This window comes from Aulostomus chinensis, chromosome 11, assembly GCF_037954235.1.
Source record: "Aulostomus chinensis isolate RoL2024-O1b breed Wild chromosome 11, RoL_Achi_v1.0, whole genome shotgun sequence".
NCBI classification, from domain to species: Eukaryota; Metazoa; Chordata; class Actinopteri; order Syngnathiformes; family Aulostomidae; genus Aulostomus; species Aulostomus chinensis.
In genome coordinates, this window is record NC_141330.1 from 15,971,592 (window position 1) to 15,996,855 (window position 25,264).

Consider the following 25,264-nt stretch of genomic DNA (forward strand, 5'->3'; position numbering starts at 1 on the left):
AGTGTATGTATTCAGAGGTTTTATCTCTTAAAAAGATTTTTTCAATTATTAATTTTTATTGTATTATTTCAAAAATAAAGTTTGCGTCACCTAAATCTAGCAAGGGGTTTTTAAGGTAAATGTCAGTTTTCACCTTGATTTTATTCACCAAGGGGCTGATTCGAGTTGTTTGTCGTCTACATTTTTGTGTTGCTTAGCTGGTTTTGTGATAACTTTAGAGAGTCCTTGAGTAGCAAAATAAAAAATCCAGAAAAGATTTTGTTTCTGACAGTAAGTCTTTGCTAAGAAGTATATGAGAGGAAAGACAGAGAAAAGGCTTGTGCTTTGCTTCACATCTCCGTTTACAGAACTGATGGTAAATTTGGCTAAAATGTTCAACACATTTGGATAGACACATGACCACTGATACCAGTCTCAACTGTGTTTAGTCAAAACCTCTTCAGGTTTCTTTGAAAGCACTGCATCTCCGTCTCATCTTATCTTCCAATTCCACCTTTCATTCCTAACCTGTAATGAGTCTTTTACACTGTTTATACGTTCTACAGTATTGATGAAAAGAATGAAGAGTTGAGGAATGCAAAAAGGTAGCATTAAGATGGAGAAAAAAAGATGATAGGTGAATTGGAGTGTGGAGAAAGTAATGCATTAAATGGGAAGAGAAATTTGAAGAGCATGTTAGAGGAAAATAAAGAAACAGGATCAGGGCAAAAAGTGAGGAAAAAATAGAATGAGATGGAGAAGACGCAGCCTTCAGGAGTGGGGAGTAGTGGAAAGGAGAGAAGGGCAATGGGAGGCTTCTACATTACTATTCAAAACACATTTCACTGCATTGCAGTGGCACACTGACACACATTCACAACTACAGTTTACAGCCTCTTGGTATCAGTGACTTTTAAAGATATCTTTGTAGAATTACACTATTGTTGGCCCATTGCCGTGTTCATAAATAGTTTGTCACCAGGCTACACGTCCAGCTGTCTTTCCCCATCTACATGTAGACACACAGGTTCAGTGCGTCATTTAACTATGATGCAAATCATTCTCACTGTACCTTAGTCAGATTACTGATGGATGCTGTCATCGCCCTTATCTCTCCTTTCAGTGTTCAGGGTCATGAAAAGATGGAGTGGATAAGATTTGATTGATACCAGTTCAGTTATTGATATAATTTTATTCTGGTTCCCGATCAATTTTCTGTGTGGTCGGCATGCATGATTTTTCAGTGTCAAAAAAACACAGCCATAATAATAATAATGCTCATGCCAAGGACAGGCTGTGTGTATAAAAGCAGTATGTGTTCCCGCTGAAAGAAGGGATGTATGCCCAAAAACCACAACGTTGAGTTGCCCGAAGGCTGAGAGTTAGCTGTAGCAACCATGAAATGTAGAGAAGCACCTGAAGTCAGTGACTCGGTGACCCCTGTAAAGTATTTGGAGGTTTGTGACGGCGCTCGTTGCAACATCGCTGACACAATAAATAAGACAGCCCAGTAAAATGTTGATGAATTGTTTGCCTAACAGCTGTGTGTAATTTAAAAGCTAAATTAATCCCACACACAGCTGCCAGTCAATAGTACTAATGTTACTGTAAGTAAAGCAGTATTGGTGTTTTGCAGTACAGTACAGGGCAGACGTTTTCCAGTTTCTGCCCATGTTCTGAAAAGATTATTGTCTGGATATTACCTCCCATCTTGTTAATGTCTTAAAAAATTGTCCGCTTTACTCTCTGCCTTCTTCCTTCTTCCTAGTCTTTGGACGTCAGCTGTCTGGAGATGTAGTCAGTCAGATTTTTGTGTGTCAGCACTGGTCACACTACAGCAGGTGTTGGTGTGTGTGTTCCATCGCCCCGAAGTTTTGCATGTGTTGTTGTCCACTGAGGCTAGACGTGCTGACTGTCGAGTGTGAATTGGATGTGTGTGTGGGTGGATGGGTTAGGACAGACGAGATGACGTTCTGTCATCAGCTATTAATGGGTTAAGAGATGAGCTTGGATCCAGAGTAGGCTGAGACGATTCAGAGTGTGAACTATTATAAGCTGCTGACCTTCTTGCAGATGTCCACCCGTACACCACTCTTGACTTAACCGGTTAAACTCATTCAGTTTGCATGTCAGTTGAGCAATCACCCATGATTCATGAAACTATTAAAAATCTGAGACCTAGTTTTCTCTTTTTTGAAAAATACAGTTGTAGACTAGACTGGACATTGCCCATACAGAGACAAATATAATCGTGGACTTTATGGTAAAAACCTAATATAATGCTGAATTCAGTGCTTGGCTCTATCTGTACTATGTGGGTGGCTCCATCTGGGCATGCCAACTGTTCAACTAGGTGTGTGTGTGTGTGTGTGTGTGTGTGTGTGTGTGTGTGTGTGTGTGTATACGCGCGCGCGTGTGTGTATGTGTGCCCATATGTGGTGCACCCTACTAATGGACCGACATATTTCCTGCTTGTGTTCATAAAACAAGGTTACTGTTCAGGCTGCATGAAGGATGTGACATGGTTTGATGTAATGTGAAGCTTTCATGATTCCAGCAATCTATTCGACATGATCCTCTTAATTCTATTTGTCTGTTTATTATTTTAATAGAAGCTCTCAACTCTTTAGCGTGAGTTAAAGAGTTTTTTATAAAATAATGACATAAAATCCATACAAGTTGGCATTTGCAGTACAGTACAGGGCATTTGATTGGCATTAGCATGCTATTATCATTTCAACAAATTAACCACAAAGACCTTTTTTTTGTAAACTTACCTAAGAAATCTTGTGGTACCTTCTACCATCCTAAGATAAGTGAAAAGAATGATGGGGGGTTGGATGATAAATAATGGGGGAAAGGGCGTCCAAATTAGTAACATAAAGAAAGAAGAGGAATGAAGAGATAAGAGACATTTTAGAGAAAATGGAACCAGAGAAAGAGTTGACCAGTAACTCATAAAGACTGGTTAGCTAAATACAACTGTGTGTATGGGCACCAGATGGTGGCTGCTAACTAAGGGCCAGTGGTTACACTGATAAGAGACTGGAGACCATACAGCTGGATACAGACACATGCACATACACTCGACCAGCTGGACAGAGGTAAGGAGGGTCTCCTTACTAGCTAATTAGAGAGCTGGAGAACACACTAAGACTATGTCTACACACACAGGCTAAATTTAAAAATTAATCTTTTCCCCTTCGCCATGGCCTCCAACTGAACAGAACTGGTGGTTTTCTGCACTAAAAAAGCAATTGCAGTTTTTCAGAATCATGTACATCTGCACAGCTGAGTAGTATGTAGTAACAATGCTGAGAGGGCAATGTTTTGTTGCTCCTGATGAAGATGATAGCAGAAGCTAATCTTCTCTATTTATTGTGAAAATCTGCCTCTCTGCATTCATGCATACTCTTGGTACATTCCAGTGTTGTATTTAAAAACATCTCTCCACAACACACACACACACACACACACACACACACACACACACACACACACACAAACACACACACTGGCTGCATCAGCACAGCGTGACATTCCAAGGAACAGTCTAGAGAGTGGATGAACACAGGGACAGACCTGGCAACTCCTCATCAAAAGGCTGTGAAACCATCAACAAAATTTCAAGCACAACGTGAATCACCTGGGTAAAAACGTATGAGATGACAAAGCTGCCAGTTTGCATCATTTGTGTTTGTCTGACAGACGTTTTTGCCAAAGATAACTTTACACGAATGCCAACAAAGCATATAAGCAATCTTGGTTAATGATTAACATGCTAACAGCCCAACATGTATGCCTGTCTGGTTGTGAACTGCAGAGCTAAAGGGTGGAAAAAGGCAATGAAAATCTGATTGTAACTTTAAAATCAGAAGTCATGGGTGGGAAGTAAAGGTTTGGCATCTTTTGAAGCACGAACCAAATCATACAAGAAATAAAATGGTTGGTGCAGGTACATGTACAAGTTTTATAACACCTTGTCTTAGTGTTGCTGGTTCGACTGACAGAGAGCTCTGCCCTATAGCAGCAGCAGACAACCAGACCAGCTATTTCTATCCAGAGGTCACTTGGTGCTCGACAAAATTGACAATGTGTTGTATATTTGCAGCCACTTTGTCCTGAGCTTGAATTTTTTCTGTCAGAGCAGATAAAGTCTCTTATTTTTCACAATTTTTATTTTTTATTAATGCTAACACATCTGCAGATATATGTAAAACAATCTCAGAAAAAGGAAATATTTCTATATATTATTTGTCCCTCCCCTTTTGCTACTAGAAGCCGCTGTGTTGTCCTTACCACTGGACTGTGTGCTTGTGTGTCAGCTATGTCAACAAATAGCAACACCATTGGAGCTCAAGTGAGATTGTAGCAGGCACACACAACACAAACACACACTTGGACAACAGTTTCCGCGGTAACTGGCAGTCATTGCAGAGACCACCCTGACTAGCTACCTGCTGTGAGCATGGGATTAGTTTTATTATCGTGCCTTCATTTCATTCACATCTGCATTCGACAGATTTGTGTTTTAACTCCACTGTATATCAGCGAGTCTCACTAAGATATGACCCCTTTAAAGGAAATGTTCCATGCAGTCCAGTCCATGCAGTATTGGAGTTATACGATCAAATTTGACACAAGGAATCTCTAAAACACACCCATATATAACATACTGCCTAAAGCAGATTCTGGTTCTCCTACATGCCTCATATCAAATCCAGATGTGTGTGTGGAGTAGTAATTGAATAATCCACTGAGACCAAACTCTTCCCCTGACAGCATCGGCAAGAGCTGTTGGCTTGATGTGTAAGGCAATGCCTCCACCAGTACTAGCCCATGCTTTTTTTAGTATCGTGGCCTCTCTGTGGCACTATCAGCCACACCCTCAAGAGCAACAAGCTTCATAGTAAGAGAGAGACGGGCGGATAGATGGATAAGATGACTTAACAAGTTGAAGCAGGAATGAATGTGCGCTATGGTGTTTTGTAACAGAAAAGTCTTTTACAGTACGCTGTAGCCAGTAGCCACACCTTTTGCAATAACACTACATGAAGAAAAATTGTGGTCAACTGGACTGACATTAAATTATATGTTGTTGACAGTGATTGCCATCTAGACTAACCTAATTTACTGTCACCTTGTTTGTGTCCCTGACCACAGTACTACTCAACAGTTACCAGATATATTGGTCAAATTTTGATCCAGACATTTATTATTTCAGTTTGGAAGTTTTACTCGTTTAACTTTGCTCTTGTGAATATTTCTTTTATCCGTTTTCTTGTTTCATTTCTCCGTGATCATTATTGTTACATAAGGTTTTAGGCCCCTGGAGAACATTGGTGACCAAGGACAAGTCAGCAGCTTCTTGCATTTGTGTCCTCTGGAATCTGACAAAATAAAAGACAATTCTGTGTGTGTGTGTGTGTGTGTGTGTGTGTGTGTGTGTGTGTGTGTGTGTGTTTGTGTGTGTGTGTGTGTGTTTGTGTGTGTGTGCGTGTGCGTACGTGCACGCTTGCATGCGAGTGTGCATGTGGGTGCTAGGATCCTTGTGTGTGAGTGAGTGACAGCTCTGTGTGTGTGTCTTGGCATGCAGCATGGACAGTGCTGACAGCAGAATAGCTTGCTCTGCTGGAGGGGATTCACACATCATATTGTATCACTCTCTCTCTCTCTCTCTCTGTCTCTCTCTCACACACACACACACACACACACACAGAATCTCTGTTTCTGATACACTCAACAGAATGTCACAGTCTCTTACAAGATCTTGATGCCCCCGCTCTTTCTGTCTTATGCACGCACAAAAACATGCAGATGCAGACACACAGAGAAGTGCTTTGGTCCTGCTGAGAAACTGGCTAGCCACACTGAGCAGTCAGACAAAAGTTCTGTCAATCACCGTCAAGTCCTGACGTAGTGGTCCAGCCTAAGGCCTTCCAGAGAACAGCTCATTAGCCTGGGTGAAAATAACTGACATGGGCCTCATGGATATTTTACATGTTCCAATGTCCCATCATCTCTCCTGAGTTGAATATGTGTGCAGGTCATGTTTACCACTGATTGCCACAGGTCACTGAGGTAGTGTAGAGTGGGGTCAGTGGGTGTGTGCTGCTGTAGAGTCATTCAGACATTCTAGCGAATCAGTTTCCACCAGTAAAGTCACTCTAAACTTGGTATGAAGATAATCCATTTGAAATGTTATCTGACTGGCATTAGTCCTGGGAACAGTGACTGTCTGGACACATTGAAATGGGTATCAGGCCTGTACATGACCTCTGCCCTTGAACTAGGAGGGATTCAACATTGTTTTACACACTAGAAATTTTGCTCCAACGAATTGAGGTTTAGCTGCATGAATAAATGAATGATTCAAGCAATCCTGATAGTAAGAGCTGACTTTGTTTGTTGTCTTTCAGGTGGGACCAGAGACATCGGATCAGCATTGACCAGGATGTGCATGAGGCATCGCAGCATAGAGGGAAAAGTCAAACAGTTCTCCTTGTAAGTAACTCGCTGAAGCTAAAGACGGTTTTTGTATGTCCCTCCTCCTCCTCCTCCTCCTCCACCTGCCTATAAACACAGCCCCTGGCATTTCTAAGTGACCTAGCTTTTTCACATAACACGATTTGAATTGTGATAAAACTTTATCATCATTATTGAGCTTTTCAAACGTAATGAATGGTTAGTTCATTCCAGTTTGCGTTGTTCCTATATTCTTAACGCACCGTTTGTATACTTTGACCTCAGCAGTGCTGCTCTCATAAAATAGTCTGAAGTTAATTTGTTATCCCAGCATATCCTCTCCATCTTGAAATTGTGTGTGAGAGTGCCCCTCGTCCTGGAGTACTGGGAAAGAGACGATTTGTCTGGCAACACAGGCATCTATAATATTTCAGTGTCGTCTCACACATACACACACACACACACACACACACACACACACATACACACATAGCACATTTCTGTCTCTCTTTCTAACACACACTACTCAGACAAGGGGCTCTCTAATTCCAGATGGCATTTCAGCAGAGATTCCATTTGGATCTCCATAGCAGGGACTGCACACAGGGGGGCTGCAGTCACCACCCACCCACTGACACACACTTTGGAGAAATGGCTATAAGAGGGGGAAGTCTAATTTTAGTTTTATGCTCTTAAGCTCGCAGCTGCACAGGACTCACAGCTTCTTAAACACACTCATAAATACATGCTGGAGGACGGCCACAGTTGGGTAATGATTGACAGACATGACTGCACAAGCGTCTGACATCCTCCTGGGACACACAGTCGGACATCAGCAGCATGATTTCCCTCTCTGTGCCTGTTAATAATTGACAGACTAGACCATACACTATACAGACAGAAAGGCAAACGCACCTGATGGTTTTAATGTCTGACTGCTCCTGTCATTAAGCTGACATATAGTGATAAGTCAGTTTGTATATGGCTTTTTGTTTATTTGGCTATACTGAGTAATATTAGGTCATTAAATGGAATGATCACTTCATATGAACACATTTTTGATAGAATCATGTTTTAAATGAATTCCAATTTGGTTAGACTTAGTTTAGAATTAGTTCAGTCTTGAATATCTGTTGTTAAACGTTTGCATCAATCACTCTGTCCTCATAGTGTGATGTAAGAGATGAGACGCAAGTAACCTGTTGTTTTCACAGGACCTTCTTGGAGGTTCTGATCAACCCTCTACAAGAACAGATGGAGGAATGGAAAAGAGGGGTCAGCACTTTGGACAAGGACCATGCTAAAGGTAGGCCATGTAAATGACAAATTGTGAACAAAGCAAATGAAAGACAGTTCACTTCTTTAAGCTTTGTCATTTAATTCTTTTCACCTTTTGGAATATTTAAAAGTTTTTCCCTTTATTCTCCTGAACCAGAATATAAAAGAGCTCGGCAAGAGATCAAGAAGAAATCATCAGACACGCTGAAACTTCAGAAGAAAGCAAAAAAAGGTACAGAATCATGCATTCAGACCCATCTGGTAATTACAAAGGATATATTCCTTCGGGGTACTTCAATTAAGTTTTGAAGCTGACCAAATAGATCCGACCCTCCCTCGACCCTGAGTTGCAAAAAAGCACCATCAACATTTATGTTGACCAGGCCATAAAGTACAGGTTTTATTTCAGTTGCTTTTTTGGTGTATGCAAATGATTGTGCTAGATTTGAAACCTGTAAACACAGTATGAACACCCAAAGCAGTAAATGGAACACTACCTGATACACCCCATCATTGTTATTTTGTTTATAACCAACCCTTGGACACCAAACAAGTCAACAATTAAGGGTTGAGTCCATCACTAAGGAGATGGTGGTTGGTGAGGTGTGATATTTATGGGGAATCCTGTGTGTTTGCATCATGTGGACCTGTAGTTCTGGGAAACATCGACTCACTTGTGGATGAATCAGTGGTGCTTTCCTTTGGTTTACTTGAGCAGTCGGCACCTGGGCTTCAAGAGTCGAACTGAGTTAAACATGTTCAATTTTACTGTACTTGAGCCTCTTTTCTACAAGAAGTCAGCTTTCATGGCTGATTGTCCTTTCAACTATTAAAATTAGCAACCCTCAAAAAAGTTTAGTTGAAAAACAACCTTTGGCAAAAAAAAAAAAATTACTTCACGTAGGAAAATGGGAAAATATCTAAATTAGATATAAAAGAATTTCTTTAGACAGAGCAGTGATGTCCTCACTGATTAAGACTGGTGCAGACGTGGTACAGCTAAACATTACCTTACTTGGTCAACACTTGGAGAGGGCAGGAGCTTTTTCCCTTGGCTGTTCTCTTGGCTCAGGTTTGACAAACACGCACCTACACAGAGACAAAATATCACACGCAAAAAAGGAAAGAGATGAATATGCTTGCAGGGATGTTGATAGTTTCAGGTTTGAAAAAGTGCATGTCTCTTATCCCTAAAGTCAACAGAAGTTCAAGGATAGGTGCAATAAACACAGTTGATTGGATGAAATATTATCGTACTCCTCCAGTAAAAGCGTGTTTTTGCTTCTTGTTGCCACAGATGAATGTTCGAGCTTCACTGTACACAGTGATATATGTGCAGAGTCACACTCATTCCCGAAAGTATACATTTATTTTTAAAAATCTGACTTTGAGACGATCCTATGAGCATGAATTGTGACATCACAAATATTTTGGAAGCTGATTGTGATATAACATCAAAAAGTACCATGTGGAACTTTGGTGCCTCCAGTGCACAAAGAGTGAGACCAGTCAAGGGAAATGAAAAATATGTCTTTACTCATACGATCTACAGAAATTCAATTAGAGAGAAGAGCATTAATTAAGATATTTTTATGTACTGACAAAGCAAAAGAGGCTGCCCGAGTACACGGATCACCTATACATTGCTTTTAATCAAGTGCAATGATTGACATTGACTGACATGGTGTTAATATAAAAATATATGGGTGATGCGTGTGCTCAAGCAGCCCCTCTTGGTTTGTCAGTGTTCCAAGTCCCAACCTGAGAAGCAGCAAAGATACGCCTGATTTTCAAAAGTGCGTCCTCCTTCTCTACAGTATTTTTGTAAACCTTAATGTGTGGAAGGGATATTCAGAGTCTCTTTTGGGGACCTGGTGGGAGGTTAACCATTCGAATGATCTTCAGTTGTCTTCTTTGGTTCAGTTGTTTTATGCCATAGCAAATCTCTGTATATTTTGGTTGAAAATATGCATGAAGACTCACATGGCTGCTCCTTTAGAACATAGTTTAGCATTGGCACGCTTTCCCTTGACTTGGATCTTTTTCCTCTCCCTGTTCCCATGTGGTTCTGATGCTGTTCTTCTCCCTTTGCTGCACTGCAGCTGATACTCTAGGTAAGTCCGTCTGGGAAATGGACTGACAGTCCAGCTTGTTGCTCAGAATGCCTAACCAAGAAAATTGGTTGCATTGTGAAGAAGCCTCAAAATACAGACTTAAATGCAAACAATGAGTTCTGGAGATGTTGTATTCCATGTGTGTGGATGCCACTTCAGATTTGGCCTCTATCATTTAGGCTCAGAACATATTGGTATAGTCAGATTCATAGTGCTGTGCTTATGAATTTAAAGGTATTACTTCAAGACTAGCTGAGATCCAGGTTCAACCTCTGCTGTGGCTTCCTCTGCCTCTGGTCCTTTGTTCTGGCGTCTCTCATTCCCTCTGTATAGCTCCACAGCAGACTGGCCTAATGATCAGATAGTCCAGATGCCTTTGGTTCCAGGCACCATGTTGGTAACCACAATAAGGAAGGTGGAGTTGGTATGAATCGTCTGCGTGTTTTGTTTGTTGTCTTAGCTGGCAATTTTATGTTAATTTGCTCTGCTTACACACACACACACACACACACACACACAAAACCCCAGTGTCTTTCCTTCCTGTGAGTTGACAAGAGCTGATACAACACAGTTTTAGAATAACTGTCTTTCAACTTTCTACGACAACCTTAACACAGTACAAGCTCTAAAGAACTGATGTTTGTCTTTAATTACATTCATAGTAATTTATTAAAATGATTGCAGACAGGGTATTGTTGCATGTTGTAGTATGACTAAAGCAACAAGCAGTGCAAAAAGGTTTTATGGGTACCCATGACCTGAAAGTATACTCCCCAAAACAAGATCAGTCTGTCGGCAGATTGAAATAACAGCTGCTTGAGAGGGTCCGTCTCATGTTCGATACGTGTCTTGTGAGGGTATTTTTTTTTCTGACCCAAGACCTCAGCTTCTCTAAGAAACAGCCTATTACTGCAACTTAATGTAATCATTGGTCATGTGAGGGCTGGAGCAGCTAATCGTGTGTGTGTGTGTGTGTGTGTGTGTGTGTGTGTGTGTGTGTGTGTGTGTGTGTGTGTGTGTGTGTGTGTGTGTGTGTGTGTGTCTGGAGAGGGAGTGAGAGCACGTGTACATACGTGTGTAGCTTCCCACCGTGTCCATCCTGGACCAGTCTCTTTTCAGGCAAGTTGAGTTACGTAAAAGTAACTGGATGAGTATGAATGAGTGAAAGTCCTCTAAACGTGGATCCATGTTGTGCTTCCCATCCAAATATTTTAATAAAAAACAAATTCCACAACATAGCAAAATATGACAACTCAAAAGCTGTTTAAATCTGTTTAACTTTGCTCCCTCAGTTTTAATTCTCAATAGTCGATGAACGAATGGTTAAGTTGTCTCGTTTAATGAAAAGGTCCAACTTTGTGTTTCGTATATCTCTTCCCACAAGATTTAGCACGTAAAGTAGGAAAGTGTACAGACGATCAAGCAAGACTAGAGACGTACTGTAGTTTTGACATTAAAGCCAACCTCTCTGCTACGCACTCTCATGCCAGGACGTACCCGAAATGTCTGTCACGAGTGCATTTCAGAGGTCAACTCAAGCCGTTCTGTTGGAGCTGTATTATTTTATGTAGTCATAATAATATATTTTGAATGGTAATCTCGTGATTCACTTTGAAAGGGCAGAACTCAAATATCACACCGTAAGCCTGAAGGTTTCCTGGAGATTTGCTGAAGAGATTAAGTGCAGCTGAATGAGTCCAGGGTTTGGTTCTTGATGGTTCAACCAGTAGACGCTGATGTGGAAATAAATTGAGGCTGATTGATGGTCATGGGCACTATTGAAAAAAAGCATTAAAGAAAATATCCGACTTTCCCTATGTCTCAGACAAAAGTACCTCAACTTATAGTATCGTCTTTTCAAAACCACTTTGGTTATGTTGAGAATCAGTTTGCCAAGATTTGAACTCGTGGGAGAAAAAACAGCTTCCTATTTTTACTGCATGTCAGAGACACACCACAGAATTTTTGGCTTTGGGACTTGGAAAGTGACCTTTTGAGAGAGAGGCCAACTGAGACCTAATGTTTGAAGTAATTTCTTTATTTATGTGTTGAAATTCGAAAACAAGTCTACAGTGCGGAAAATATGTCTTTCTACAACAGCGTCATTTGCTCTCTACTGAGTGTTTTAAAATTAAGAGAGAGAAATCTGCAGTTTGGATGTTTCAAAATTTTTCTTCATGAATACACTGAATCATTGACCAGCTATGAACAACTCATCATTTGGCCGTGATTTATGTGGACCCATTTTATTAAAAATTTCACGGCATCGAGATGGAAAAAAGACACATTTTTGTCACATTTCTGTCTGAGGGGAGAGCTCACCAAGTTCAGGCTAGCTTCTGATTAAAATTCAGAAAGCTAATAAAACCTGTTCAGAAACAAGCCAGTTAAGCCAAGCCAGTTTGGGATTGATCCTAAACCAGATCTGAAGTTATGTGGGCGGAGGTATGTACTCTCCATGGATCTCTAGTTTTAGTTTGTGGTGTATACACAGAGGGGCAGACATGCTGCGGTTTATTTTTTTAACTTTATCATGTCATGAATATATTTGACAAAAAGTAAGTAGGATTTTTGGTGAAAACACTAAGGCCAGAAAAAAACTTCCTGAAAAAGCTGTTCATAGTTACTTACTGTATGTTTGACAACTTCACTCCATATCTGATTTGCACAGCACTGTAGAGATCGAATCAGGCAGTTACTCTGCTTTACTGTCGGCTCTGAAACGTGCTGGTACGTGACGACCAGTCTGTGTTTGGTGATCACCTCCGGTCAGTGTGTGCCTCCGTGTGTTAGCTGCTGTTGGGCATCATTTTGAGTGTGTGAATGTACCATGTGCTTGGAGTATTGACAGGTGAGAGAGGAAGGAGCTGATAGGTTCTAGTCAACATCAGACATCCATCTTTGTGTTTAACATTTGAGGTGAGATGATTTGCCTTTGTAATTCTATCTGTGTTCCTTCAATACAAATTTTCATGATATAGGGCCTCATGTCAGATGTCAACCAAAGACGCCATTTCATTTTCTTTCCTCTTGAAACAAGAGCAGACAGACCACAAAGTCGTTGAGTTGGGGTTTAACCTTGATGTATCAATGGCTGTGTGTGCAAATGTTTGTGTGTGAATGGGTGGTTTGATAATGCCTTGAAGCCTCATTGTATGTCGTCTTGGGCAGTCGCCAGCCTTCCTGTCTCCATCCAGATCTCAAGAGGCCTTGATTGGCTTCAGGGTATATTCTATTAACATCACACATAGAGATGTTCATACAGCCACACACACACACACACACACACACACACACACACACAGCAAGATACACATTCACACATAGTTCCAAATAACTGAATAACCTTCCGACTGGCATCAACCATCAGGCTCTCTGTATTTACTTGTGCATAAACACACACATACACAGGTCTGGACCAGGTGGTCTTGGACATACATTACACTTGTGTTATCCTTGAAAACACACAGAAAGCCTCCAGGTTTTGACAGTCCACAAAAATAGTTAAACAACATCGCACACACAATCCCACCTAAATACATGTCAGCATAACAGATTGTTTTCCAAAACAAGCAAGAGATGAATGTGTGGTACTGTCCTTCTTACCACCCTTGATACACTTCAGAAAACAAGAGTGGCCCTTCATGCAGAGTCAATAGCTTAAAGTGAGTTTGCACATGCAACTGTTACCCAACTTGTACACAATAAGGAGAATGTAAAGTAGAAGCAGTCCAAGCTGGGCTATACCTCCATCTTTGCACAGTTACTGAGTTTTTGATGATCCATGCACGTCACTGCTGTAGAACTTAATTCTATCATTTATGCTGTAAAAGAAGATCAGTCCCACCTCACCTGATTGTTCTCCTGACTCTAGCGATTTTAGTTTCTTAAATCTTGTGTTTTTCTTTGATTCAGAGGTTTTTATCATGACTCAATATGACATATATTCCTCATTTATGTGTGCGTGTGTATCATGCACCAGGTCGTGGTGATATCCAACCCCAGCTGGACAGCGCCATGCAGGATGTCAGTGATAAATACATTCTTCTGGAGGAGACGGAGAAACAGGCCCTGAGGAAGGCTCTTCTAGAGGAGAGACAGAGATTCTGCTGTTTTGTTGCCATGCTGCGACCTGTGGTGGTGAGTAGACTGAACTCCCATGAAACAAGAGCAAGCAAACGCACAACGAATACTTGTAGTTTTATTCCAGGACAAGTTTTATTAAACCTTCAGTCATACTACTGCTGTCGAAATAATATTTTATCATCCTATGATATTGAAAAATGATGGCTCATTATACCTCCCATGCTTCTTTCAGGATGAGGAGATTTCTTTGTTGGGAGAGGTCACCCACCTCCAGGCCATCTCTGATGACCTTAAAGCTCTGACCTCTGACCCACACAAGCTACCCCCTGCCAGTGAACAGGTGACAGAGACAAAGATGAAACAGTCTTCGGAAAATTAACTTTAGACTGGTCTTCTTGACAATTTTCATTGGGGTTTTATTATCAATAACTGATATAACTGATATTTTCCTTGTTGCTCTCAGGTGATCTTGGACCTAAAGGGGTCAGACTATGGTTGGTCCTATCAAACACCACCCTCTTCCCCCAGCACTACCATGTCCAGGAAGTCTAGCATGTGCAGGTATGTCCCAGAATGTACCTGCTGTACCCATAAAACCTGTTAGTGATCCAGTGGGCTTCAACATGCTGTTGATTGGTACATTAAATTATTCTGGTTAGTTTTCTCCCGTCCAAGAATTCCAGAAGCAGCTGCATTCACTGTCTATATTTGCTCAAGCTAACAGTGTTATATCACGACCTGAGCACACAAAGGAACAAGTGATCCCTTCAAATCTGTCCTTCAGACTTCATCAATTTTCCTGCGAGAACATCTCTCTGGTGTATCCAAGGATGAGCTTCATTGTGTTGCTCAGTTGAAGTCTGCCACCTAGTGGTGGTCTGAGCTTCTACTGAGCTCTGATCTGTCTCCCATCTGTTCACCCCACTGAGAGATGACGTTAAATTGACACTGTTAAAGGAAAGACACAGAGACATACATCTTTTTATTAAAATAACAACTTAAAAACAACATCAGGAAAGAAAATGCACTTCAGGTGTTCAGACTATTTCTTGTCCACAATGTTTTCCTTCAAGTGTCTCAAGCTTTATCCCGATGAGGTCTGATTTAAGAAAACACGCTTGACTTCTGGGTAGTTGTTTGTACGCAGGACAATTTGGGGATCTTTTTCTATAGTTCATGTGTTTATTTTATTAGCAGTATTATGAGTAGGCCTGTAAAACCTTATAAAAAAGAAACATGTAAAGAGGCATGTTTAAAGACTTAAATATTAAAATGCGTGTACCAGTATAAATGCCTTTCCTGCTTCTCTCTTGTTAGCTCCAAGAATGAATATAAAACGATCTGCGAGTGTGAAATTTACACAGTTTGCACAGTGAATCCAACAGAAGGAAAAAAGACATGTTGCTGACTGCATGGAGACGTGGAAGAGCTTCAGTCCAAATTAGATCTTTTTCCATCTTATTTCTTACATGGCTAATTTTAAACATTGTCATCTGACAGGACAACCTTTGCTGATTATTCATTCACACCTGAAAATCACAAATCTTTGCAAAATAGATGCTTATATAAGATGATTTTTTCTGACTTGCACAAACACTGTTTCTGTGTTTGCATGGTAGGGGAGTACTGGGTAGCTCTGGGTTGTTTAAACGTGATTTAGACTATGTCGTTTGCATTTTACAATGTACAGATTTTGCAGGATAACATCTCTTTATCTGCTTCAAATGTTTAAATTTGAAGCAGATGTCAGCAGACATTTGCGGGTTACTTTGTTTTGACGTTTTTGTACAAGTACTCTCAAACAGCTGTCTGACAGCCATGAAACCCTGCAATTTCCCGCGTGGGATGTTTGTCATGATGATTTCACACCTCTTATGCTGGTTGAGATGTTGGTTTTACTGGACCAGCCTCAGTCACTGCCTGCTGCATCTTGGTGTGCTGTGTTAATTGTTTCCCACCCTGTCTCCTCCACGCTCCTCCCCAATCCTCTGCCTTTACCCCTTCCTCATTACTCCTTTTTTACCACAAATTTCACTCTTCTATCCATGTCTTTGGATTCACTTCGTTCTCTTTGCCCTACTTGTCAATGCCTCCCCTTTCCTCTGGCGCCCCGCTCATCCTCCACTCCTTCCCCTTCCACAGTAGTCTGAACAGCATTAACAGTAGTGACTCCAGGGGATCCAGCGGCTCTCACTCTCATTCTCCTTCCTCCTCTTCTTCCTCCTCTTCCTCACACCATCTCTTCCACCACCATCAACCCCGCCACCGGTACCGTAGCTCCACACTATCCCAGCAGGCCCCGGCTCGCCTTTCTAGCATCTCCTCCCACGACTCTGGCTTCATTTCCTCATCACAGGACCAACACAACTCGTCCAAAACATCTTCACCAATGCTGGCTGAAACAAAGGTAAGAACAACTCCTCAGGTACCCACTTTACTTGTGTGACAGTGGTTGGTCCAGAACCAATTTTGCTCTCTTAGAGAAGGGAGAAAAGCCCACGCAATTTTTCTCTCACAACCACCAAGCAATGAGAGGCAGTTAGTTGGCATCAGTAAGCCACTCTGGCCATCCTGAAGTTATGTCATAGCTACTATTATCACATCAATGCCCTAGAAATGAGCTGTTACTGACAGTGGTTTGGCTACACTGGGAAAGAAATTTACGCACTAAATATATGAAAGTATAATGAAGTGTGACACACTCAAGATTTCTCACTCTGTCTCTCTATCGAAACCATCTGACACGTGGTCCAAAAATAAAGATCAATGAGGTGATTACCTGTGTGGGAACCATGTTGAAAGCAGGCCAGCAGCCAAAGATCACCAGAACACCAAACACTGGTGAAACCCCAGTTTTGATGATGCAGTGAAGGTGGGTTTGCTAGTCAGTAGCTGACCCATTTACTGCATCGACCCTGGAATCAGACTCCTCATGGCCTCATTCTTGGAGTAGTTACAGTTGTAGATGCCAGAACAAGAACAATCTCTTAGCTTAAACTGGGCTAACCACCTAACCTGGTGATACTATGGTCAGGTCATGGCTCACACTGACTGTGGATCTCTAATGTCCATTTTTTCCAGTTTCTTAGCAGGGTACTGTTGTATGGCAGAGGAAAATAATTCTCCACAAGCGTAAAAATATCATTAATGTTAACAGGACAGAGCTTTTCCTTCCCCCAATGCCACTAACATTCCAGTGTTAATGTCTTTGCAATTAATTCTGTTATGGTTCCCAGTACACCTTCTCTACAGCCTTAACAATCTCATGACTATACTCCTGACTAATTGTGGAAAAGTTGCCCCTAACAAACTGCTTCTTCCTGCTTCTCGCTGTGTCCATGCTGACATGTCTGTGTTTGCATTTCTCTGTCTGTCCGTCTCTCTCTGACTTGCTGCTTGCTGCTGTGCTCGCTGTCTCAGCCTTGTCCCAGTTCCAGCTCCTCTGAGATGTCAGAGACTGGGCAGCTTCTCAGTGACTGCAGCAGTGACCCCCCTTCTCTGGCTGCTGCTGCACCTCAGAACAATAATGACAAGGTGAAACACACTCTCTGGTCCACCATAAAGCCTCTCCCTCTAACACATAAACCGTTGTATTGCAGCAGCATCAGAGGCACTGCAGCTTCCTCCTACTAAACTTCATACTTGGCTGAACACGGCAGCGACTTCACTTTTCCTTTACACCAATAAAACAGTGACGAGGCAATAGAACGGCCGCCTGTCACGGTCCGGGACGCCTCTGACCTCCATCAGTTTTTCATTTTCATTCAGTTCAATCGTTTGGTTTGTGTTTTTTTCTTCCTTCAATATGGATTCCTCATGTCTGGTTCATTTGCATGATTTCTCCCCATGAATCTTGTGTTTACTTTTATTTTGTACCATTCATCATTTCTGTAATTTATCCCATTGTCTGTTTCTACGTTGTGTCTTTCTTTTACCATCCCTCCACCGACCACCACACACACGTCCAGTTATCCAATGGTTTGGAACACTACAGCCCAGCCAGTGCCCCTTACCTGCACAGCAACGGGGGGAGTATGGGCTCAGGGTCCAGCACTGCCTTCCCCTTCTTCCCCCCGCCCTCCTCATCCTCCACTTCCACCTCCTGCCCCTCTCGGTCATGGTCACGTCCTGCCTCAGCACTGCTGCCAGACTTCACTCACTACTGCACAATGGGCTCTCCCATGGTGCCTTCATCCCGAGTCCCCAGCTGGAAGGTTGGTTCATTGTCTTTATCCTGATGATCACGTTATTCCACTCTTCCTTTTCCATGGTTTGTTCATATAAACTGTGTTCAATTTTTTTACTCACTTTCAATGTGTAAGATACACTTTCAGGATACTGCAGTAACATTAAGAGTCCAAATAACCTCGACACGAGGTGCAGCACACCACAGAGAAATGTTACATCTCGACAAAATCACGAACATGCGTTTCTTTCCAGGACTGGGCAAAGCCAGGGCCCTACGACCAGCCCATGGTCAACACACTGCGGAAGAAGAAAGACAAGGAGACTCCAGCTGTAGTGGACAGTAATGGTAGCATGAGCAGTGACAGCATTGCTCCTCCTGGCTCGCTGTCAACCACAGCACCCACACCAGCTGTGCTGCACTCACCAAGCCAAATGACGTCAGTGGAAGAGAGGAGCAGGTCCGTGACTGCACCAGTTAAGGTCAGTCCTCTCCTCCTGTTCCAGTAGATTTTCTATTGATGTTCACTATAAGCAAGCACAGATTCCACTAATTCACTCCAATATGATCAACTCAGCGTGCCTCTATTTAGAGGATCAGACTTTAAGAATCTTGGGCAAAGTGTCATTTGTTGTTGTTGTTTTTTGTTTTTTTTCACTTTTGTTGTCTGGTTGCTCAAGGCCTGTGATATTGAGGTCCATGAGGAACTGGCTCTGGCCTTATCCAGAGGTCTGGAGCTGGACACCCAGAGGTCCAGCCGAGATTCCATCCAGTGCTCCAGTGGCTACAGCACTCAGACCAACACACCCTGCTGCTCTGAAGACACGATACCATCACAAGGTAGCAAACTCTGTTGATTAAACACTGAAAACATCCTTCTCTTTCCTCATAGAGGGTTATACTCAATCTTATTCTGCCTGGGCATTGATGACACTTTTTTTTATCCCCTCTAGTATCAGACTATGACTATTTCTCAATGGCGGGGGACCAGGAGACTGAGCAGCAGCAGTCTGACTTTGATAAGTCATCCACCATCCCCCGAAACAGTGACATCGGCCAGTCATACCGACGTATGTTCCAGACCAAACGACCTGCCTCCACAGCCGGCCTGCCCAGCACCCAAACTCCCTACCCTGGACAGGGGGCCTACCCGATCGCAGCCTACCCCTCCACACCCATCCACACAGGAGTCTATCCATCCACCCCCACAGGTCCTTATCCTGCCACAGGTACGACTTGTACTGACATTCACAAATCTTATACATCTGCTCTTGAACCTCCCTGCCATCTAACATCAAACACCTATCATGAGAACCAGAGTTGTTCTGTAGATGTTTGCTTGTTGCTAATTTGTCTTAGTGGTTTGTTACTTTGTTCTTATTATGGCAGAAATATTAATAATCATAATTGTTCATATTTTCAGGCTCATCCTCTTCAGGACAGGGATTTTATTCTGCCTCTGGCTCCTATTCTACAGGCCACGGTCCAGTTATTGTCACCCCTGGGGTTGCCACAATCCGCCGCACCCCCTCTTCTAAGCCGTCTGCTCGCCGTTCAGGATCAGTTACGGGCACAGGCCCCATCCCTATCCGTACACCTGTTGTCCCAGTAAAGATCCCCACAGTTCCTGACACGTCGGGAGCCGTAAACGGCAGCAGGAGTGCAGAGGAGATGCGAGGAAGAGAAGGAGGGAGCCCAGATTCTCCAACATTTGCTGGAGGCGAAGATGCCGGCACGCTGCCTGTGGTGTCTTGGAGTGGTCAGGCTACAACCAATCCTCCCACCATCCCGCTGGCCAACCAGCTGACCCAGCAGCAGCAGCAGCCTCAGAGTGAGACAGGAGGGGACGAGGCGGGAGAAGGGGCGGATGGCAACATGCTGCTGGCCATCCGCAAGGGAGTCAAGCTCAAGAGAACCCTCACTAATGACCGCTCGGCACCGCGCATCGCCTGATAACAGCACAATACACAGGCCGGGTCACAAAGAGGCCCCCCCACCTCATTTTATATATAAATGAGGTCAAAGGCACCAGAATTCACTGGTAGAGGAGGCATTTGCAGACTGTGTGCTTTCTCCTCTAATAAGAGTCCCTTTGACCTGTTTTACATGAAGCATTTCTCTTTTTGCCGTGTCAACAAATCTCACACCAATCAGAAAGCATCCATCCAACCAGGCATGTTGGCCTGAGATCACATGGCCTCAAACTTTGGCTCATGATGCTTCTAAATTAATGTAGAAATAGGACGACTGTTTGTTTTGGACCTGAAGTGAATGTTAGGCCCAATACTGCTTTATTCTAGATAAAACCGGATTTCTTCCAAAGGTCTTTAAATTAAGACTCAGTTGTTTTTTGCTAACCCAGTTCATAGTTGTTTTAATGTGTAAATCATATAGTTTTGATGTTATAAGATGGAGAATGAAAGAGACAGTATCACAGTATTTCCCAAGTATCCAGTATTTTCCCTGATGTGTGTGTGCACCTCCTTTCAGTGTCGAATAACCAGTGTGTACTTGTAGAAACACTCGATATTGAAGGAGTGCAGTTCCCACTGCATCCACAGTGCATCAAGAGAGCTGTAACCAGGTTGAAGAGGAGCGGACTGACCAGCCCCTGATTTCTGTCTCCTGCTCGCTTGAAGGAACATTAAAGCAGCTGCCGATGGGCGTTGTGATGTCACAGCTGTCTTTTACCCAGAATTATTAAACACACAGTACTTAATTGTCCACCAAACTACAAGAGAGCCGCTGTGGAAACAAAAAGAAACTGACATCAAGTTTCAGTCTGAAGCTCAAGTGGAAGGGACGAGAGCCTGACGCAGTTGACGCCACAACACGGAGACACTTGTTGTGTTGTTGTTGTTTTAGTATTTACATGACTTGTAAATAACGCTGCATGTTGCAAAGAAGTGTGCTGCTGCTTCTTGCGCTCTGTGTCTGTGCTGTATTTGCTCCTGCTCCTCCTCAGTGCCACAATCATTCAAGGCAGCCCTAGAAACAGTCCGTGTATCGCTTTCATTGACTCTCTCAAGACAAACCACTGACTTTGGGTATGAATTGTTTTTCTTCTCCCTTCATTTAGTTCAACTATGAATCTCATGTAATCCCTTTAGTTGTGGAGAGCTCCTCCCTACTTGAGCCCTTCCTTCTTTACTTCTTAGCATCTTACTCGTAGCATTTTGGCCTCACTGCATCCCGCTGCACATTGATCCCCCATGACTCTTCCAGTAAATGTCAAAGTATTCATGCGCCATGTCAATTTCAATCGCTATTGAAAAATCTGTATTTAAGATACTAAGGCAACATATTTTTGATGTTTTCTAAAAGTCATTATTCTGAGCTGTAATTAATTGCAATTTCCATCCTTTTTTTTATTCGTCTGGTCGCTGTGATATTGAACTTTACTCATCTTTGAACAGCATGAACCATCAATAGAGTTTCTTTCATCTGAAGTCATTCTGGCTGTAATATTTAACAACAAAGGTGATATAAGTTCAATGCATACGGATGTTGTTGTGTTTTTGGTTTTTTTTTTTTACTTGGAAATGACTTTAAAGTCCTTTGTATTATTTAAGAAATATGTCATAGGTACATACTTGTTTTCTTTTTACAGGCTAATCAGATGTTTTGAAAATTATGAAGCTTTTCCTCAGGCTGCAGCATCTAGCGGCGAATAGTGAGTCGGCGTCCCTCATGGAAAACACATTTCAGTTCAAGCACTGTGAGATCATGGCGACTACAAGATGTATGAAACTGTAAATAGTATTTAGCTGCTCAAGTTAGTCCAGGAATTCTCTCTTTTTAATTTATATTCATTCTCAGTCTTCTCATGTTCTGTCTCTGCCTATCTTTGTTTTTATACTTATATCGGAGTACTACTCCTTTATCCATCCATGCATGTACAATCTGTTAGAAATCAGATTTTACTGGTGACTGCGGTTCACATAAACAGGCTTCCCACTAAAGTACATTTTGACGGATCAGATAAAGAAGCGCACGTATTTGCATCATCATGGAGAGTTTCAGTATTATGAGTTCAGATGAAGACATCACATTTTTGTCCTGCAGGGTTTCAGTAAAGAAAGTGTGGAATACCAAAAACACAAACAGAACTGTTTTTTTTCCCCTTTTGCAACTATTAAGAGTTGAACAAATGCCCCCCTGCCCATGATATTGAGTATTTGTTTGGATTATGGTTTCCCAAAGATGTCCTAGCGAGCGAGTCCTTTTGTTTAGATATTTTGATGGATTCATTTGTACTTACTTCAGTAGAAATAAAAACCAGGAAAGGATGGGCTGTAAAAAAAGTAAAAGTTATAGATTCTCTGTGCCAATCTGATAGTGTGAAGGGGGGGGTGGTCATTTTCATACTGCCTGGACGTTTTGGGGAAACTCAACATTTTGATCTCTTTGGATTTTTTTTGGGCCGTCCACTTGTCTCAAACTTGTGTTATCAACCTGTAATATTCATATTTAAACTGCTAGCATAGTAAATATATACAATATCAAAGTTGCTACATGTCAGTTTATTGTATGGATAGGAAGGGTATAGTTAGTGAGGGTTTTTTAGTGTCCAGCTTCTGTCTCCACCCTGAGGAGAGTTGACCTCTCTGTCTGTCTCTGTACAGGTCAACAGGCTACGATGCTGTTTGTCCCAGAAAGGACAAGCTTGTTATTTTGTGGAATGACAGCTTTAGCAACACAATAAAAACATTTGCTTGAACTCATTTATCTTTTGTGTGTGTGTGTGTGTGTGTTTGTGTGTGTGTGTGTGTGTGTGTGTGTGTGTTTGCACTCTTCAAGTTGATGATCAGTGTATTAATTCAAAAGTCAGTTTGTTTCCCAGTCATTCCAGAGGCTTTCATTCATGTATTCAGCTCAGTATAATTGACCTCTTGATGACCATCAAAACATTTACTGGCCATCTAATTTACTGACTTCACGATTCAACTGTTATTTCGAAGACTTTTGAGACAAAAGGAAAAGTAGAAGAGGAATTGTGAGGCGAGACCTATATTTTACTGAGCAGATGGAGTCGAATCGACTTCCTCATTGTCCTGGGTGTTCGTTCGTGCGTGACGTCATCACAATTACGCACTACGGTTACGCGCGGAGAAACGCTGCTCTGCCATTGGTCAATATCTCCGAGGCTTCTGGACGCTCAGGCTCCCTCCCCCCCGCCCTCTCACACGCCATCCTGTCAGCCAGAGGTTACACCAGCAGGGAGTTCGGACGTAAAAATGTGATTGTGCTCAAACGCTAGCAGCTACAGTGTTTACGGGTTTTGTCGTCAAACATCACGTTACATCGGAAAATATCAGTGCAATGTTAGTCAGCCTCGATGCTTAAAAAAGGCATTTGACTCGGTGGGTCGGAATATTTATACAGGGTACTTGCAAGATTCGGCTTCAAAGATGGTTTTATTGAATCGATTTGAGCATTATACTTTTCCCCGCCAGCCAGGATCGGGGTTAATGGATACCTGTCGCAAACTATTCAATTGGAAAGAGGGACACGCCAAGGCTGTCCCCTGAGTCGGACCTTATTCGCATTATTTATTGAACCCCTCGGTCAAGCAATTAGGGAGAACTCTGAGATAAAGGGGACTGTGATTAGAGGAGAAGAACACAAGATTTGTATGTTTGCGGATGAGATTTTGCTTTTAGTACAAGCCCAGACTCAAGCATCCCTAAATTGATGTCTCTACTAAAGAAATATGATTCATACTCTGGATATCAGCTCAATATCCAAAAAACCCAAACCCTCTCATTTAACTATGTTCCCCACCCGGATAGTAAAGGGAAATACAACTTGAAATGGGACTCGCCCAAAATAAAATATTTAGGAATAAACCTTCGTAAAGATTTGTCCAAACTTTTTGAAAATAACTACGGCCCCATTAACAAAGAGATCAAATCTGATGTTTCTAGATGGACCCTCCTCCCACTGGACATGAGTCATAGAATAGAAAGCAATAAATGAAGGTGTTGCCACGGCTTCTTTATCTCTTCCAGTCTTTGCCTCTAGAAGTACCCCAAAAACAATTTGACGAGTGGAATGCCTGGATCTCAAGGTTCATTTGGAACAGCAGAAGATTGAGGGTTCAGTTCAAGACTGCTGCTGAAAAAGAGAAGAGAGGGAGAGCCTTGCCATGTTTACAGGGTTGTTATGATGCTGCACAGTTGAAACCCTTAGTAGACTGGTGCTCTCCAAATTATGAATCTAAATGGAAAAGCTTGGAAACTGCACAGTTAAAAATTCCCCAAAAGTGGTTTGACCTGTCATAGGCTTCCATTTCTTATGCAGCATTTCCACATGCTTTTCCACAGATGTAAACGCAACAGATACACAGAATCAGCCATTTAAATAAACCAATATGTTCAATAGAAATTGATCCGTCAGCCATGCCGCCGATGTGCAGCACACCTGCCGTCTCTCGCGCCAGCCCGTCCGCAGGCTCAGTAATCTGCCAGGACCAGCGGCATTCGGGCCAGCCCGTCCTCACACAGGCGGTCCTGCAGTCGCAGGAGGACATAACGGGGATCAATGAGCCTGAATCTTTTGATAAATGTTGTAGAACTTTCGTGGACAAAATAAATTAATCTGGCTTCATGTATTGTGTGATCGCTTCTTCCCCGTTCACATTGTGCAAGTGAAATTCATGCGTGCGAGGACGGCTGCCCGGCCGGGATCGGCGTCCATCCCTCCAGCCTCTACGCATCAATGATCTCCACATTGATGGAGTGAAAACCCTTACGATGAACGTAAGCGTGTTCCTCATGGGACGGCGCTTTTATGGCAACATGAGTGCTGTCAGTGGCACTGATTACATTTGAGAATCCGGCTATTGCTGCAGATCAGTATTGGCCTGTTCAATGATCAGTTCCGCCACCCAGGGTATGGCCCGGCTGAGGGTCGACTGACTCACCCCGGAACGGTCCGCCATCTCCCGCTGGAAGGCTTTTTTGTGCCAGATGTATGTGCGGTTATCAAATAATGTCAGTTACCAAACACCGCCACAGGGTGTCGCCAACGGACCAAAGTGCAGTTAACGCGAGAATCGGCTTTCCGCCAACTTCAAGGGCACCTCCGGGGTTGGCGTGAAACAGCGCAAGAATCGACGAACTTTTCGTGGGTGTCGATCCTAGCGTACGCAAGT

At 42.5% G+C, this 25,264-nt stretch overlaps 1 protein-coding gene across 5 annotated transcripts in view; it reads left to right on the forward strand.

The window, feature by feature from the left end:
* Positions 1–23,282, forward strand: part of LOC147253626 (protein MTSS 1-like) — a 46,608-nt gene extending 23,326 nt beyond the window's left edge. The window contains exons 4-16 of one of the 5 annotated variants that reach the window (XM_086218888.1): positions 6,399–6,483; positions 7,659–7,750; positions 7,880–7,954; positions 13,819–13,976; positions 14,155–14,262; positions 14,386–14,483; positions 16,068–16,329; positions 17,343–17,456; positions 17,891–18,136; positions 18,363–18,590; positions 18,789–18,948; positions 19,062–19,337; positions 19,532–23,282. In XM_086218888.1, coding sequence (XP_086075014.1) covers positions 6,399–6,483; positions 7,659–7,750; positions 7,880–7,954; positions 13,819–13,976; positions 14,155–14,262; positions 14,386–14,483; positions 16,068–16,329; positions 17,343–17,456; positions 17,891–18,136; positions 18,363–18,590; positions 18,789–18,948; positions 19,062–19,337; positions 19,532–20,061 — 2,432 coding nt within the window. In that variant the 3' untranslated portion in view covers positions 20,062–23,282. Of the gene's footprint in view, positions 1–6,398; positions 6,484–7,658; positions 7,751–7,879; positions 7,955–13,818; positions 13,977–14,154; positions 14,263–14,385; positions 14,484–16,064; positions 16,330–17,342; positions 17,457–17,890; positions 18,137–18,362; positions 18,591–18,788; positions 18,949–19,061; positions 19,338–19,531 lie in introns of all 5 variants that reach the window. The other 4 variants (XM_086218887.1, XM_086218890.1, XM_086218891.1 and 1 more) reach the window with 4 other exon arrangements.
* The last annotated feature ends 1,982 nt before the right edge of the window (positions 23,283–25,264 follow it).